This window comes from Betta splendens, chromosome 17, assembly GCF_900634795.4.
Source record: "Betta splendens chromosome 17, fBetSpl5.4, whole genome shotgun sequence".
In the NCBI taxonomy this organism is placed as follows: domain Eukaryota; kingdom Metazoa; phylum Chordata; class Actinopteri; order Anabantiformes; family Osphronemidae; genus Betta; species Betta splendens.
Window position 1 is genome coordinate 4,643,341 of NC_040897.2, and position 18,470 is coordinate 4,661,810.

Here is an 18,470-nt window from a genome sequence, read left to right on the forward strand (position 1 = left end):
TAGTCTTCAAGCTTTAAAGGTGAATGGTGTATTTGTCAAGAGTGCATGACTGCGCACACCCTGAGAAGGCCTTGGATCACCAGCCTGATGATCATGGCCCTCAAACAGGGAATTGCGCACAACACAATCAGCATGAGAACCAGGAGAATCACGAGAACCAGTTCAAAGATCTTCAGGATGTCAGTCCTTGTGCCAGACCTAAACCAATGAAACCAGGATTTGTTCTTTATTACATCAGCTGCCCCCAACCTTGGAAATAGGGATAGTGCCACTTTCTGGACTGTAGTCCAGAGCTTTTTGTCCATGGAAACATCTGATCCCCAGATCCGATCACTTTCCTTCGGTCGATCTCTCGCTTCCGTAGCCATCCCTTGGAAGTCTTCTGCTGTGGTGTCATCACGTAGGAGCCATCTGAAACATAAACAGGAGCACAGCGTCCTACCCAATTGGGTGGAAGATGCACATAAATTGTGTGCCTACAAACATAGTTGATATCAGTCTGTGGGAGAATCCCCATAAATCAGGACCATCATAATAAATTTCTTAAACTTACACACCCACTAAACAGTACTGGAGCAAACTCAGCAAGAGCTTTTGCTATTGTATGACCATAGTGTTAACTGCTATGTCAAATGGTCTTTACAAATTCTTACAAACCCACTTCCATCATCTCTGGGTCTCCTGGATGTTAGAATGGCACAGAGCAACATCCTCCTCAGACACTTGCTCCAGGGAGGCAGGGTCTTAACCATTCAAAGGACCAAGAATGAATAAACTCTATTAATATTAATAAGTCATCTTTTTTGATATTTGTTTTAATTTAATTTTTAAAATACAGGCTAATACAATCAACCACTGGATGCTTGTTTCTGCTAAAGCACTCGTTACCTACTGTAGTTAATGATACCAGGCTAACAATCTGACCTTATATTACCACTCTAACCTAGATCATAAACCCTCAAGGCCTCCTTCTCTCCCCTATGCATCGGTCAGGCCTCAGTCTCACTGACTTTGGCCCGTAGTCTCTTTTGCACTTTTGCAGCAGACGGATAGAATCACTGTGGAGCGAGTGCAGAAACTGACCAACAACTTCCTCTTTCTTTCTCCTCCTCCTTCTGTTGTTGCTGGATCAGCTACTTAGTTTTTCCCGCTGAATGCGGACCAGTGAGTTGAAATGATTAACGTCTGACGTTTCTGTTAGATCGACAAACTGACAAATGATCTATCACACACACACACACACACACACACACACACACACACACACACACACACACACACACACACACACACACACACACACACACACACACATATCCTTGTAAGTGAGGACTTCCATTGACATAATGCCTTCCCAAGCCCCTAACCCTAACCATCACAAATAAAGGTCTAACCTTTGCTCTAATCTGAACCAAAACTCAATCTTAACCTCAGCCCTAAAATCACATCTTGACCCTCAAAACACACACATACATACAGACACACACACGCTTCGTTCAAACTCTGGTGACACCTATTCAAATCTCCTTTGGAGACTGATCATCCAGTTTTGAGCTGGCAGGTGAAGGATGAGAGCTGTGAACCAAGATTTAACTGCAGGTTCGGTTCCTGTGGGTTTCCACTGGGAGCTGTATGGCATCTTGGATGATTGGAAAGAAATGACTATTGGTCCCAATCGGTTGGCTGCTCTTATTGGCTGGCTCACCCCAGCAGAACTGCTGGACATCAGCAGGTCCCTCCAAGACTCGTGTCAGTGAAGCTGCAGTAATATTCTCACTTTGCCATTGTTCTACTTCTCATTTTTGACGCTTAACTCTTACAGGCTCTGAGCTTTCCACTAATCTGCAGGGTTCTTCTACCTGCACACATCTACCACCAGCTACGACCCACTGTGACCAGGCTGCAGTTCTGTGCTCTCTCAAGATCTCATTTATTTTATTGTTTTTCTCCTTCTTTAAAGCAAATACACTATATCTTCTTTGCTTCTTGAAGCCAGTTCTTGCACTTTTCCCACCCTCAGACCATTTATCACGTGCGCTGGCCGTGCATGGGAACATGTTAGATGTGCCTGAGAGGCACATTAAGGATCTTAGATTCAGCATACGGTTCATGAGCTGAATGAGAAATGAACCAAAACTGAAAGTTCAATACAAGTAACTTGAATTTTCATTAGCACATGATGTAAATCACAATGTTCATTGCACAGACGATCAAATCCACAACTAGCAATTCAAAAATATGACCTAGAAAAGGTGAAGGGTTGATCAGGATGAAGTGAATTTCTGTTGCGCATTTTAAGATGAAACTTTTGATTGTGTTTGAATAAAAACAGAAAAAGGGAGAGAGTTCACCAGACACCGGCTGATTAACAAAAGCAAAAGCACAAGGAAACCTGGCAACATCACACACGGTGTTAGTATTAAAGCCGGATCTGTCACTCCTACACTAATGTCTGTTTTCCACTATGTGATGAAAAACAAAAAGCATTGAGCGAAAAGGAATATGGAGATGAATCAAACTAAAGAAGAGTTGTTTTTGGCAAAAAGAGGCTCTGAATCTGAACGTGAGACGCTCCATTCTGCAGCCACTGAATAAGATGAAAGCCAAACAGCAAAGTCAAATGTTTGGATTGATTTTGAGCTGCGTGCTTCACTTTGACAAAATTAGAAAATGATGAGCTCTAATTAAGTCATCTGTTGACGCCAGTGACCTTCATGCCGATGTACATGAGGCATGAGTCCTGACCGGGCAGCAGCGTTATCAGGAGGACTGAAGGTACCGCCACTGTGCTGGGTTCATTGTTCATCATAAGATTTGATCACGGATGTGGACATAAAGTAGAATCTATCAAATATGTAAAGGCTTTTGTCTCATAGTGACAAACGTTAGTATTCCATGCGCACCATGTTCATCTATGCATCCAAATTAGTGGTCGGTGCACACTTCATATTTGACCCCAGCTTTAACATTTACTGTGAGGTTATTAATGACGGGGAGCGTGTCAAGTAGCTGACTTTATTTTTCTGGGGTTAATGTTTCAGTGATCATCCATAATCGAGAATAGAATAAGGCTTTGTTTGTTGTGCTTTGTTTGTGCTTCTGTATTGCAGCTCCCCAGCTCCTCTTTTGTGTTTCACCTCCTTTGTTTGTTCAGCTCGTTTGCGCCGGCTCCCCACTCCTGTAGCCTTTTGTTTTTCCTTATGCAATCAGAATTCTCCTAGTCTGACTTTTCAAACCAGATGGGTTTCCTCTCTCTTCTCCTCCTGCTTTTTTTCAGGGTTAATCTGATTGTTTCGCCACTTCTGGTTTGTTTCGGAAAACGATCGCTGTGGTTTTTATTATTACTAGAATGACTAGAAACCTCAGCAATCTTAAATAAGCTTTTAATGTGAAAAATTTCAAATACTGCTGATTCAGACTGTGGACGCCGTTAGGAAAAGTGAATTCTTGAGATTGCTTTGCTCACAAGTATCTTGCAGTCAGTCGTGTCGAACACTTAGATCAAAGCAGAGAAGAAATTGGAACATACCCGCGATCAGATGAAGAAAAAAGCGAAGAACAGATTAATTGTTGTCATAACATACACATGTAGGTTTTTATCTTAATTGAATGCATAGTATGGGGCTCCTGGCTCTCCAGCTTCCGGGGATCCTGACATGCTGCGGGGATCAGACGCTCACAGAGGCAGCGCCGCAGCACGAAGCGCATGAGCAGAAGCTCCGTGATCGCTCCAGTGGACTTTTCAGAACAGGTGGTTGTCAGGATGTGCAGGTTCAACGCTGATCCTCTCTCGCCCCTGGTTCACCCCTGGTGACGTGTCGCGCTTGGAGCCCGCAGGCAGGAGGAGTTCTGCTTCCGCTTAGAGCACCCCAGGGTTTATTTCACCTGAAGCCCAAAGACATGTGTGAGCGGGACAGGAGGAATCCTGGTAAGTCCAGAGGACGATAACGAGAGCTGCACAGGCCGGAGGTTGTACTTCTCTTTATTCTTTTGTTGCTTTGGAACAAACTATCAGAAATAGTTCACACCAATTATATTTTTGCCTTAAAGCCAAGAAACAGACCACTAGAAATCTAAGTTTAGTAGCACATAAACCGCTTTGCAGTGAATCACCAGTACCAAACCATCTGTTAGAGTCCTCGGGGACGTTCCCTGCTTCACATTTCAGACACAGCTCTGGGTTCATCTAAGAATACCCCAAATCCTCAACCTCATCGTCGACTCTGGCAAAGTGGGCCAGGTTCTCTGCTACCGCGATCGATAAACTCCGGATATTATTTTAATTCCCACACAGCTGCATCCCAGAGGAACCAACATGTGCCCCGTAGCAGGGGGAGAGTTAATACAGCTCCTTCATCAGCTGTACACCCTGTCTTAGTTTGTTGAGCTTCCGTGGAGGATTTAGGAAAAACAGGTGCCTGGTTGTCGACCTCGGAGTGTTCGGATGGGAATGCTTGGATCCCAAGAACCAACACACGTCCTCATGTCAGCCCTGCAGATTGATTGAGTCTTTTCATCCTCAAATGAAGGCAATGGTGATTGGCAGAGAGATGAAGGTGATCCTTCACACATGATAATGTGATTCAGGCCGACTCTGGGTCACCAGACATAGGCTGCTGTAAATGTTTGTTTGCTGACAGGTTGAAGACACCCTGCAGCTTCAGCCAGTCGTAATCTGTGTCAGGAACAATTGGCGACCAGTGTGTAGAGTTCATGTTTCCAGTGACGGTGAAGAAGCTCAATGACTGAAGGCCAGTTTCCGTCTTCATGTTGAGACGAGGGGTTTTAAGACTGTTTGCGTTTTCCGCCCGGTGATTTTCAGCTTTGGAAGCAATCTGCACAAACAGCAGGCAAGATAAACAGCAATACGCTTGGCTGGCAAACAACCGAGAGGTTGCAGACAGATCACCGAAGACACTAGATGAAACTGTTACTGTCTGGACCCGGACAGGAGGGTTCAGGAAACCATGTGCTGTGACTCCGTCTGGACCCATCTGACAGTGAAAACACACTCACTCAGACAGACACCGGCCGAGCGACAAAGGCCCTCTTCTCAAGAGGAAGCTCAAGATATTTTTAAGGTCAGCTGATGAAAGACTTTGAAAATCACAGCGATTAAATGGAGGCCTGCAGTGGAGGCCGTCGAGCAACTAACCACCACATGGTAGAAATGAAAAACGCAGAACTGCTTCTGCAGCTGTGCAATGCTGTGACCTAGTAACGACAGCTGCATTAACGCGTCCGGAGGCGATTGAGACGCTGGTGGGATGAAGACAGGAAGACCAGTGAGAGACAACCACTGGTGAAACTTAAAGGTTTAATTCCTCTCTGGTCACCTTCTGTTTCCTCCCTCCCTTCGTTCACTGTCCTGTCTGGTCTTGGCTGGATAAATGAAGCCCATCAGGACGATATTAAGATAAACATAAAAGTAGTCGGAGGTTGACAAGAAAATAAGAGTCATCCATCAAAGGCCTCGGCTACTTACACAGTATGTCAGTGGGACCCCTGGGTTCTCATCCCACCGCCTGTCTCACTTAAATTCAGGACACTGAACTGGCTCATCCCATCAGACAGATGGACAACAACACCAAGAGATTAAAGACACTGCGCTTTTCATTTGGGGTCTTGGAGAGCGTCACACGTTCCAGATATAGTAGACAGGAAAGCCTTCATTTTCATATCAGACCTCTGAAATCAGCATTAAGCCTTTTTCATGCTCATGTTTTTCAGTCGAGATGGATGAAGGAAGAGTTCAGCCCCCAGTGCCGCAAAGCGCTGTTTAAAAGTCGTTTCCTTCAGGATGAGGAAATGTTGATGCTGACGCCATGGACGCCATCAGCACTTGGCACCAGTGTCTTGGGATCAGCCTCAGGACCTAATTGCATTAGTAGCTGACGGGCAGCTCCTCCTCCTCAGCCGCTCAAACCCACACAAACGAAAACAGCTGGAATAGAAACAGGCAACGCATCACATCGATATGGCGTCTTCTGGACTGACTGCATGAAGCGAATCAGTTAAAGGCTCATTGTTGTTTGTTGAATACAAACGTGTTGAAACACAAATGTTGATGTCTGAGGTTGCGGTGACTCACAGCTACAAACAGCGTGACAGCAAATGAAGCCAATGTATTGCTAAAGGTTTCATTTCTCCCCCTGGTGAAGCGCAGAGATGTTACTGAGGAGAATTCCAGTTTTTGAGGGATGCAACAAAAGAGAGCTTCTCTAATTTGACAGCTTCAATTTCTAAACCCTGTGACAGAGCGTTCAGGCTAATGAGCCCCAATAAACAGTAAAGAAGGAACGCAGCAAAGTCTTTCACATCGTGACTGTTTGGCAGCGGACTAAAGGCTTCATCCCAATGGCAGGCAAGGTTCTTGGCAGAGGTCCACCGTGACCTTTTGACCCCCAGTTTGTAGGAAAAGAAGCTCTTTTTTCAGTAGTTTAAGTTTGAGAACAACACAAGCAGCAAATCCTAGAAGACGGCTTCTCTCCCAGCTTTGTTTTTGCAGATCAGCATCCAGGCCACTTGGCTGGAGGTGAGACCATCGATTGCTGAGCGAGCCGAACATTCACGCACATCGTAGCACGCAAGGTGTTTAGTAGGGATCGGATTTGGGAGCTGATTCAGGCTGTTCCAGCCAATGAGAGCCCAGTGTTTCCCTTCGGCCGCTGTCAGTGTGACAGAAGACAGCGTGGACAGAATGAAGACGCATGGCTCCTAACAGCTGCTTGTCAAAGGTGCTTCAGTCTAATTAATGTCATCGAGCTGCAGTTGTTGCCAAGATGCAAATAAACGTGCGGTGAAACAGCTGGATGTTTGCAGCTCCCTTTACATCTGCAGGGTTTGTTGGTTTATGTCATGGTTGGTTTTCTGACCTTACTGCTCCATCAGTCTAATCAACATTCTAATCAAATGCCTCCTGGTTTTACACACTGGCCTCTGCTTCGCTCCAACTTATTGACTGTATTTTTGGGGGTTAAGGTGAGAGATTCCACTGAAGATGAAACAGCACAACACACTCATGGTCTGAATAATAAGACTAAAATCCAGTTAATAATAGACATTTACACAATTGAGCCGATTCTGATTTTTTCTACTCATTAATACAAGGACATTAAAATAACACAATAATCAGGGAATTTCTTGTGGCAGACTGTCCCAGATAATGTACGTTTGTAATGTGGAACAGTTCAGGATGAAATCTAGGGCATCCAGCAGCAGGATGGAAGAACCTGATGCTAACAGTGACCACACTACGCTGAACATTTGGTGCTGTTTGGGTTGAGTTTAAGGTATGCAGCACTATGGTTCTGGTTAGTACTGTGTAACAGGCCATGGCAGATCTCTCTCAGGTCTGGGAAGGACCTGGTAGGCAGGAATTCCTGAGACTATACTGTAAGGCCCCCTGTTAAGGCACATGCTAAATCTGACCTACTTTTTAAAAAATGACCTCCTTTCCCACAAGCAGCGTTGTTTTCAACCGACAGCAACAGACAAGATAAGCCGTAATGAGGACCTGTAGAGAGACAGGTGGAGAAGCCAGACCTGTAATTCATTCCGCTCGGCGATGGCCTATTTTTCTGGAGAGGCTGAGGAGACGCTATGTTTTTCCTCAGGTCTTTGAGGTTATATGTTAATGGATTCATGTTTGCTGTGAGGTTGCATCAGCCTGGATGATTGTGAGTGATTACAGTAATTCATGATGCTGTACTGTAAATCGACCTGTCATCCTCAAATCAAACAACCTTATGGCCATTAAGACACAGCAAGATGCCAACAGATGTGAAGCATGTGACACAGAATGAGCAAAGCAAAGTCCAGACCCACATTAATTCATTCCCCTCAGTAAGAAGGAAGGGGGTTACCGTCACCATATGATTTATGACAAACTGTTCATTCACCAGTTTCCCATCATTTTGTCAGAGAACTTTAGGCTATTTGTCCCATTTCCACCGATTTGGTTCTGGGCGTTGGCAAAGAACAAATCATCCCTCTGCAGGACCTGCAGTCTACAACTGGCTCAAGGGACTGATTATCTTTTATGCATATATATACCTGTGAGAGGACCTGCAGTCTGACTGACTTCATGATGTACACCTAAGTGTGTACATAAAGTGTGTATATAAAATATGTATATCTCGAGCTCTGCATACGGGTTGCTAGTTCAAATCCCTGATAGGGCGGAGTAAGCATCCAGTGTGGGTCCTACCTTCCTCATATAATGGATGGAGGAGAGGCAGGAAGAGTAGTGGGCTACTGGAACAAGAAAGAAATGGCTGAGAACAAGACTAGTAGAGGTGCTTGGCTATAAGCAAGGCTACGCGCAGAACCCTCAACCCTCTGGTGAGCTTGGAAAGTGGATGAGACCAACCGCGGAGGGTGAGAACATAGTGTGTGTGGGTGTGTATATATATATTTACTGTATCCCATGATGAAAAATGTTGCTTTAGTCATTTTCTTAAAATAAGTGGAAACAAAGGTGTGTCCTTTTAAGTCTGAGGAACATCCTCATCCAGAGATAAGAGCTGAATCCTCAGCGGACCCCAGCTGTGGTCTGCAGTGTTTGGTTCCATTAATGTGCCTCAACTAAGTCGTCGCCTTAAGGCCTTTTAAATCGAATGAAACTAATATTCTTGACTTAAAGTGGGATGATTCTACTGGTCCTCACTGGTTCGGTGCCTAGTAAATTCACCAAAGTAAATACACGCCTTAAATGTGATGTTTCAGTTCTGTTATTTATGTGTTGGTGTAACAGGGAAATTGCACAAGGAAAATAGGAAACTTGTATCTTCCTATAGTGCTACAGTGTATCACCACAACGCTGTAGTTAAATGTTTTTGTATCTTTATTGTTTAGGAAATATGCTCTATATGACAAGCGATACCAGGGCAGCTTCCACATCCTCTAGCTATTACATTATAGACTCTGAAACCCTGAGGACAGAAACGTGCACCGCTCTGATGCTGCCTGGGATAAGCCCAGGTCATGAATCCTGTGCTTGTGTGTGATCCATATGCAGAGCAGCATAGAGATATTGCATTAAGCCTCAGTTATAGTAGTTTTATGTAGAACATGTGAAGAAATGTGGCAACATTCAAATGCAAACGAGCTTTTAATGTATTTGGAAAATGGTACCAGGAAACCTTTGGTCTACCCTCTGGCCAAACACCAGGATGAAGCATCCAGGCTTTATTGGCTTTTCATGATGAGGTGTTAGTGCTCATTTCCTTTCTGGACTCATGCCACACAGTCATTTGCTTCTGGCTCAGTGTTAGACTCACATTTGGCTCAAAGAGTCCCATGAGAGGCTTTTTTTCCCTGAGACATATTAAGATGGCCTGGCCACTGACTAACAGTGTCCCTGTGTGGTAAATCTGTGTTATTACACTTACTAAAAGTCCTAAATGAAATGAGACAAGACAAATATCCAATTTCACGCACATTTGCGTTTATTACAGCACAACCAAACATGTTTTGTTGTCAGTATATTACAGATTAATGGGTGTAGCTTAGGGTTATAATCAACATTGTTGCCCCCTGATATTTTTTTTGGTGTAAATGAGCAGGAAGAGCCAACCAGATGTTACAGTAAGTTCAGTCAGAGTCAAGGGAGAGAAGAGAGGTCAGCACAAGGGTGAGGAAGAGATGAGAGGGAGTGGTAAGAGATGGAGCAGGGATCAGTGGAGAACAGACAAACAGGGCTAATGGCTCAGCCCACAGCAGCTCATGGATCCATCAATGAGCCAGTGGCAGCTATAAATATAGTCTGGCAGGTAATCAGCTCCATTACTCCCATGACCCAAGGACACTGCCGGTTGGAGGAGCTTCGGGAAACCCAGCACCTCTCCGACTCTGACTGATGAGCGGCTGTTTGAGGTTCGGTGTCAAAAGGCTCCAAAATCCTCAGGTGAGAACACAGAGCAGACATGAGTAGATGACGACCTTTGACCTGCAACGTATGTCTCCTGGGTAGAAGAGACATGTTGACAGTAGCTCTGTCAGAATTTATTAATACTTACATCATTATTGGCAACTTTGACCAGGTCTTGGCTTGAGGGAGGCAGCATGGCTGCAGACCAGGGATCGGGGTTTGGCTGCAGATCTGTGAGAATGTCAGCTCGACCGTCGTACAGCATCAACACAATGGCAGTGTTTGAAATCACTCAGACTGACTGGAGATGCATTACAGGCTGCTGTTAGGGGAACATGAATGTGCTTGACTTAATTAAACCAATGTGTCACTGATTGTTCAGAAAGACACGTTTGCATTTTTGCTGGAAAAGAATGCAATGAGGCAGAGAGGTTTATGCATCTGGCACTTGTCCTCAAATGACAGCTCTGCCTGGAAGAGCAGAGGAGACAAAGTGGATGATCACAGAGTTCCCTTACACGGCTTTTCCAAAAGCAAAGGTGTGATTATAGTCAATGTTAATACAAGCATGGTAAGAAGAGAAAAGTCAGGCATCACATGGAGCTTCTGGGGTGATTCAAAAGGCCCATGTCATCAGAAATCCTCAAATTCAGCATTTGGCACACTCCATTTCTCAGTGTTTTTTATTACGTTGGTCATCATTCACTACTTTATTATCTCTAACCATGAGTGCTTTGCTATCATTCTTACAATACTATAACAGAGGTTTCTACTCTGATAAAGGTAACAAGAAAAACGCTCTAGAAAGCAGAGCCAGATGCAAAGAAGAGCCATCTAGTGGCCGGAGAAGGCGCAGGACAAATACTGCGGAATAAGTCAAGGAGCTGTGGTATAATATTTTATTTTCATATTTTACGGAATACAAAGCCCACCCCGACCCCCAAAAGTGTGCACATTAGATTTAGTGGAAACTATTCAAAGATAAAGAAAAGAACTGCTGAGATACGGGTGGGTGTACAAGTGTACAGCTGCAGTTTAAATGTGATGCTCCTAAAAAAAATAAAACTAAAAAAAAAAAAAAAAAAAAAAAAAAAGACTGATGCCCTCCTCGGCGTGATTAAAAACAGCCAAGTGCAGCCGGTCAACCAATAAGAGCTAAAGAAAATGATGCAAAGAAACACAGGGGAACAAAAAAGCGTCTGTCATTCGACATTTTTCCAAAAGGACTACAAGGACGTAACCAATCATGTGCAACAATAATTTAGCTTTACATGCCTCTAAACCCAGCCACTCTATTCTTTTACACCATCTCTTGCAAAGCTGCACAACTGGAATGAAATATTTGTCAGTTGGTTTTTAAGAGAAACAAAATGCAGACACTTACACAAAAGAAGCAGAAGGGGTCAGAAACTGGCCAGCGGGCTATAAATGAATGAAACCTCTATGAACTAGCAGCCAACCTAGGTCCAATAATGTAGGGCTTTTCAGAATGACTTTGAAACATCTGGTGTGTTTAAAAATAACTAGCCAACTCAGGTTTCCCCATTATCGGGTCAACAAAGTAAAATAGCTGAAGCACATTTACTGCAAGTAAAAGTCTGGCCTAAGAGTTTTCGCTAATCTCATAACATGTAAACGAACCAGCTCAAAGATGTGCCGCGATGGCAAAACCACTGACGAGTATAGTGAACAAAAGAAGAACATTAGTAACATCACTGCCATTGAATCCGCACATGACAGAGTTCATTTCTGAAGTCCGGAGAGCAAACAAGCTTGTTGGCTCCCCCGCTGACACACCGATTACTATGAGATGGTTTGTTTTAGTTCGCTTTTCAAATAATCGTTTCCTGAACACAACACATCAAAACACACCGGAAAACAAGTTAACCCAATACAATACACACAATCCAAGGTTCACAGTCCAAGAAGGTGCTGTTTGAAAAGAGCCTCAGGTCCTTTATGTTCACTTCGTTAGTGTCCACCTCAGCGAGGTTTCACCTTTCAGCATTAAGCAATTTATGTGATGACACTGCAAAAACTAATTTTTAAAGCAAAAGAAAGGAAAATAAACAAAAGAAAAAGACTTGTTCAGGATAATGGAGCTTCTTCCTTGTCAGCTGTTAGAACAGTTTTCTCAGTTGCTCTTACAGAGAGAATAAACAAGCTGTAAGCAGCTTGCTGTCCATGTCTATCCCTCATTCTGTTAATCCATCCAAGTCCTTTTACTCAGGTCCTCACACCATGTACGAGTTCTGGTTCTTCAGCTTGTCCAGCTCTTTGCTCTGCTGCCTCAGAAACAGGATTCTACAGGGAAGAAAAACAAAAGGAATAAATGTTTGCAATATCATGAGGGGCTGCACACATCGATGCAGATTTGATTCTTGCCTCACCTCTGTTCCCTCAGAGTGGCTTGGATTTCACACACTCTGACCAGGGAGCGGAGGTTTTTCATCTCTGTGCAGATTTCAGACATGTACAAACTGCCCATGTTGTGGATGTCCTCACGTAAGCGAGCCGCCTGCCGGGAAGAGAGGAGTAGAAAATGTACTCAGCATTTAGCAGATTTCTTTATTAAGGAATCAACATTCAGTCAATGTCACAGAGCCACGCGTTCTGTCGAAAACAGTACCTGTTTCTCAGTGTTCTCTGAAGGCCATCCTTGGATATGTCGGATAAGATTCTCATCAAAATGAGTTGCTAGTGTGGGAGTGAAGGAGCTGGTAGCTTCAGCTTGGGTTTGGTTGGTGCTGCTGGAAGGAATGTGGGGCAACGCAGCACCAGGAATATTTGATCCTGCACACACATTCTCCTGGCTGATGGAGTAAGACACAATGGCATTTAGAAGAATCCTCAACAGTTCAAGCTGGTCTACACATTTAATTTACACTCCCATGCTAATTTCACAAACTCAACATAGTGGGGCTTAGTCTGTTTCACAGAGGTGTATACACATATCACAAGTTGTGCTCAATTAAACCTGACCTACCTTCTCTGCTGGAGAGTTCTAGGGTCTTCTGGACGCTTTTCAGCACTCTGAGGTGGAGGAACAGATCCCTGCTTAGCTGTAGGAATAGTGCCCTAAAGAGAAGGGAAAACAGCAGGAGATAAAATAAGGGGAATAAGAAAGCAGTTGGCAGGATAGAAGCAGAAACATAACATGCTATAAGCATAAAGACGCATGTTTTTCGTTTTCCTGCTGCTTGTTACCCTTGTTTGTGAGGGTGCGATGCTACTGGGGTGCATGTTCAGAAGGGACTTCTGGCTGCTCTGTGGCGTGCCATTCCGTGGCGAGACGTACGGCCGTGGTGAAGATGCATCTGATGTCAGAGAAACAGGAGACTGGCTGGAGTGCTGAGCTGTAAAGAAAATAAAGGAGGAAACATGGCATTGGTGTACACATCATATGAATAGTCTGTATAGTGAGTGAGTTTAGTTAGTTAGTACCAGAAACAGATTTGTGCTGGTCTTGATATGCAAATTAAATCACTGAAGGTTTTCACTCTAAACATTTATTCAATCAACATTGTCTTTTATGAAATATGTTAAGTTAAAAGTAATTGAAGCTCTTATACTCCTGAGATCAATAAACCTCACTGGAACAATATTTTGTATTCCACGTCAATCTCTACCCGCCCGAGGCAAAATACACATTTAACTGGCATGCCGTACAGAATTCAACCGAAATAACAGGTCAAGAAGAACATATTAACTTTGTGTGAACATGAAGGTCAGGGAGAAAAAGGAAATGAGCTCATGTAGCAGATGGTCAGAATCAGCAAGGAGGTCATACCTTGATTGGAGTGCTGAGCAGCAGAGAGCAGAGCAGTGACGTTGAAAGCAGGTCCAGCAGTGAGGAGCTTATGAAGCACCGACCGCAAGGAAGCTTGGGTGACAGCAGCTGCCAACACTGGAGAAAGTCAAACAAATACATTAAAAATTTTAAATACACAAACACATGCACAGACACAGGTGATCATGCAAGGGCCACTTAACAGGGAGGTGCACAGACTTAAGTCACAAATCACTGTTAATGATGAGAAAATTCAGTGGAGACTATTTATCGTTTTACCAGCTGCATCATGTAAAAGTATTTTTTACTAGAACAAAACCATCACTTGGAGGCATGTCAACTTTACATAGGAGCAAAAACACACAAGGGCTCGGAACAAGAGAACAAAGAACGAACAAGAGTCTCTATAAATGAACACATAAGCCATAGTTTAAAATCTTGCCTTTATGGGAATATGTACAAACACTGTGGGAACACAAGCAGCCATATAAAAAGCCAACCTAATGGCATTATGTCCTCTTCCATCTATTCCACAAACATCTGTAACTCATTTTAGCATGACTTTCATCTTCCTTTCTGAACAACAGTATGTTCCTTCAGTTTACTTTTCATATTCTAAGATCAATAAGCAATTACTACAGCAGCTGCTGAAGGTAACGTCAAACTGAAAAGCACCATGCAAAGTTACAGTGACCAAAACAAGCCAAACAAGAAAGGTACATGTTGTCTTACATGTCTCACTAAATATGGCAACAGCCCCACCAATAAGGGAACGTAAAGCCACTGCTTACCTTCATTGAGCTTCGCCATGTCCATGCTGCCATTGTTCATCTGCAGAGTTGCTTGCAGAGCTGGAAGGAGCTGGTGCAGGAGGGCCGGGTCCTGCAGCAGTGCTGGCGATGGGGACTGGACTGTTTGGGGCACCTGCCCTGAAGAAGTGGAAGTGGAGGAGGACATGGTTGAGGTGGTGGAGCCTATAGCACCGGAGACTAAGCTGAGGCTCTGGGAGGAGGAGGAAGAAGAGGAATGGCCAGAGTTGGAGGCTGCGGACTGGTCCCCCGACGAAACCTCTGTGGAGGCAGACAGACAGACAGGCACAATAAACTAATTAATGGAAGAAACCAACTCAACAAATGATTGGAACGAATAGCAATATATAACTGAGTCTATTTCCAAGTCCAATACCTAATTCAACTTACTTGTTGTGGCTTTGTCCTGCAAGGCCTCTTGTCTGTAGTCCATGTCTCTAGGGAAACTGTTTGCCGCCATCTTGACTGAGTCTTTCTGCCGTTGTTCCCTAAAGCAGATTCAACAGTATGAAAATTGTGGTTAATGCTCTGTTATATACTGTTCCAGGGTTGTACAAGTATTGCATTAACTTCTATGAATAAAAAGAGTGAAAGAATACACTTCAAAGGATGCATGCTAAAAATCTAACTACGTTAGCTTGCCTCTCCAACAGGTCCTTGGGCTTCTCCCACTGGGAGACCTCAGTTCTACAGTTGTAGTAATACTTCTTCCCAGAGGAGCTGATGTGTTCTGTCCAGTCATCTGCTGGGTCCTGGTACCAGGAGACCAGATATAATGTTGCATAAGGAAACAGGAAAATTATGAGGTTTGCGTGCCACTGAAAAGATTGACGCAAACTGCCGTCTTTACAGGTCTAACAATTAAAGCCTCTTTATGGAAATTAGAAAAATAGCATGATAGCCAGCAACAATATTAAATCGTCATTTGAAAGAAACTTTGTTTAAAATTAGATAAGTTACTAAATTTCCATCAAGATCACAACATAATTAAAAGAATAAAGTATACCTTATATGGGTCAAAGGGTTTTCAAATTAAAAATTAAAAAACAAAAATGCAGGCCCACAAAAAATTTAACAAATAATAGTTTAAACTGTTCTGGGCTTGTTAACCTGGAAATACAGCAAATCCTAAAGTAATTAATGTTTCCCTTCATGCATATAGTCAGACAAATAATAAGAACTGTTTTTTTAGGGTCTTAATAGAATATGTTGACTATGAAATGGACTTCTCTCTAGTCACTGTTCAAAATGACAGAACAAACACAAAAGGACCACATATGTTAACACTGTTACTTTACTAGACCACTTCAGCCTTATATTACCTGTAAAAACTATGCAGATAACAGTGTCAAACCTGACAGTGTATTGAGCACTGGGCATGTTCATGTTCATTTGGTAATTCTAAAGTCATCATCTTCCTTATAGATGGGGCCTGTTACTTCAACACTGGGTTTCTATCACGTGTTGTTGTTGAGTTTGGTGAGAGAGAAAGAGAGGCACACATGCAATGTTCCTATGTAGCACGAAATCAATTTCTTCAGAAAAGGATAAGGGTACACCAGATAAATGAGATAGCACTGGACAACGTCTTACCCTGTCTGCAGGCTTGCTCTGAGTTGCATGCGAGTCAGAACCGTGATGGGAGCTGTTGTGAGAGTTCTCCTGAGGAGATCCACTGGTCCCTGAAACAAAGCCATCCATCAAGTAACTAAACGCACACAATGTTCTTATAAGGGACTAAAGATTTAGTGACACTGATCATTTTTTTCATTGCCTGTGAAAGGTCAGGTCTGAATTGTCTACATTTGGGCATTTGTTTTTGTAAAACAAAGCATCACATCCATGTATAACCTAACTAAAGGTTAAATTACACTACAATAGTTGGAGAATTTATTGGTATTGTCTTTGCTGTTATGTATAAGAAACAGATTGTGCCACGTTAAAAACACAGGTCCCAAAAAAAAAAACAAGCACAAATCGAGTCAGAACTGTTTTAGGAGATACAGAAGAGCCTCAATACTAATAAAAGAAGATGCTGTTTCTGTGACCAAAAACAAGATCACAACTGGTTTATACAAGCTTGAAATAAAGAAAACAAATCAGTCCTCTGCTTGACAAGAACAATCAACTGAAACGGTGTTTCCATGACTGACCGGAGTATGATGTATGCTGCATGAAGTCAGCATTCAAGGGGAAAACTGAACTGGTTAGAAATAGGCACAAAAGTGTAACATTACACTTTGCCAAAGAACATGAAAAGAAGCCTGTTGAAATTTGGCAGCACTTGCTATGCTCAGATGAAACCTCAACAAAATATGATGGATCTGGTTTGGTAATGACAGTCTTTATTCTTGTTGCGATTTGTAATTATTAACAAATGAATGATATTGACTAGGAGAGGAGTGAGCTGTATTTGTATGGTAAATGGCAAAATAAGTCCACACAGTATGCCATGGGAGAAACACAAAGGCCTTGATCAATTTGTCACAATTTACATGATCACATTTCTAAGAGGCAACATTTTGCCCACAACCACAAACATGTGATGTTTTTCCATCTCTGATTTCTCTGCAACATTTTAGTGACATAGAACATTACCGCAGGGCCACCAAACCCAGGCTTACCATTTTTCCCTCTAACTGCGTGAGAGGCTTTAGGCTTGCTATGTCCAGTGCTGTCTCCATGCCTGCTGACAGGGCTTTCATCTGAGCGTCGCAGCATCTTGTAAGGAGGCGTGGGATCTGATGAGCCATCACGCAGCTTGTCATAGCGGTGCAGGGTGCTGGACTGGCTCTTTGGCTGAGACTTATGGGTCTAAATTGAAAACAGCCCAGTGAATAGACACCTAGACTCAAATCACATGTAGATTTTTTTTTCTTGAGAGCCAAAAAACTAATTCTGAAAAGGTCTGATATTTCTTAACAGGCTTAACAATGTGCTCAATATGAAAAAGCCTCTTGTTATTTTGAGGGTGTTTATGACATTATTAATAGGAATTCTATTTGAATAAATCGTACATTATGAGGAATCAATTATATACAAAAATGAAAACTGAGGACAGGTGTGCTCAGTCCACACAACATAATTGGGAGCTCTACGTTGGTGTAAAATGTGCCTTACATTGACAGGTCTGTAACCTTAATGTATGTTATTAAAATGTTTACCTGTAAATATTATGGGCCACATTAATGAAGGGTGAAATACAGCCAGTTGGATTTGGGTTAAACCACCTCTAAGGCTGCAATACACGCTTTCTGTTTATCACTTTAAAAAGGGAAAAGAGCGCTACACGTCTTTATTAGCTACGTTAGCACGCAGTAATGACAGGTGACTGTCAACAAATTCAACATGTTCTAGTTACCTGATAGGACTGTGAATCCCTTCTGTCGTTGCACCTGTAGAGAGACATAAAAGAGAGGTGATTGTGCGCCGGTTTACGTTTTGCCAATTTGCGTTTTCTTTACCTCAGCAATATTTACTTTGCTGCCCGCGTCAAGCTAGCAAAGTTAGCCTAGCTAGCTGGAACGGCCGTTTATCGAATCCGTCCGTTCCTCTTGTCACTAATTAAGAATTACCCAAGCGGGCTATATGTATTTGATCAGTATGTAACCTACCGTGTGTGTTAAAGGTTTATCGTCGGCGTGGTAGTTAGCTACCGCTACGCTGTCATTACTCGGTCAGCTAAAAGAGAAATGCGGAAACCCTAGCCAAAATGCTAGCTAGCTGGTAGCACCAACAGCTAACGGCTACAAGCAAACACGAACAACCAACCTTGAAGATAAAATGTAACGTAAACCCATTGTATAGTTTTTAAAATATCACGCTTTGTGCTTGATTTACCCATCGCTGACTCTTGCTGGTTTCCTTGCATACATCACCATCAAGGCCGTGGTGATGTGTGTGTGTGTTTGGGGGGGGGCCGTGGCCTGCTGTCTGTCTGCTCTCACAGTTCTGTTTCTTTAGCTTCTGGATGTCTGCACTTAGTCTGTCCTACCGCTGA

The 18,470-nt window shown here is 43.1% G+C and overlaps 1 protein-coding gene across 2 annotated transcripts; it reads right to left on the reverse strand.

Moving 5' to 3' along the window:
* Positions 1-10,756: 10,756 nt before the first annotated feature.
* LOC114844234 (WW domain-containing adapter protein with coiled-coil-like) lies at positions 10,757-18,451 on the reverse strand. 2 transcript variants are annotated; one of them, XM_029131425.3, is made up of 13 exons: positions 18,311-18,451; positions 17,832-17,865; positions 17,095-17,284; positions 16,064-16,152; positions 15,113-15,222; positions 14,861-14,958; positions 14,453-14,731; positions 13,662-13,778; positions 13,079-13,227; positions 12,858-12,949; positions 12,501-12,684; positions 12,262-12,389; positions 10,757-12,175 (listed from the first exon to the last, which is right to left on the reverse strand). In XM_029131425.3, the coding sequence occupies exons 1-13, from the start codon at positions 18,349-18,351 to the stop codon at positions 12,106-12,108; spliced, it is 1,581 nt and encodes a 526-aa protein (XP_028987258.1). In that variant the 5' UTR covers positions 18,352-18,451; the 3' UTR covers positions 10,757-12,105. The 2 variants fall into 2 exon arrangements, with proteins under 2 accessions (XP_028987258.1, XP_055359690.1); XM_055503715.1 differs by having other exon boundaries at positions 14,861-14,953; positions 15,108-15,222.
* Between the last annotated feature and the right edge of the window lie 19 nt (positions 18,452-18,470).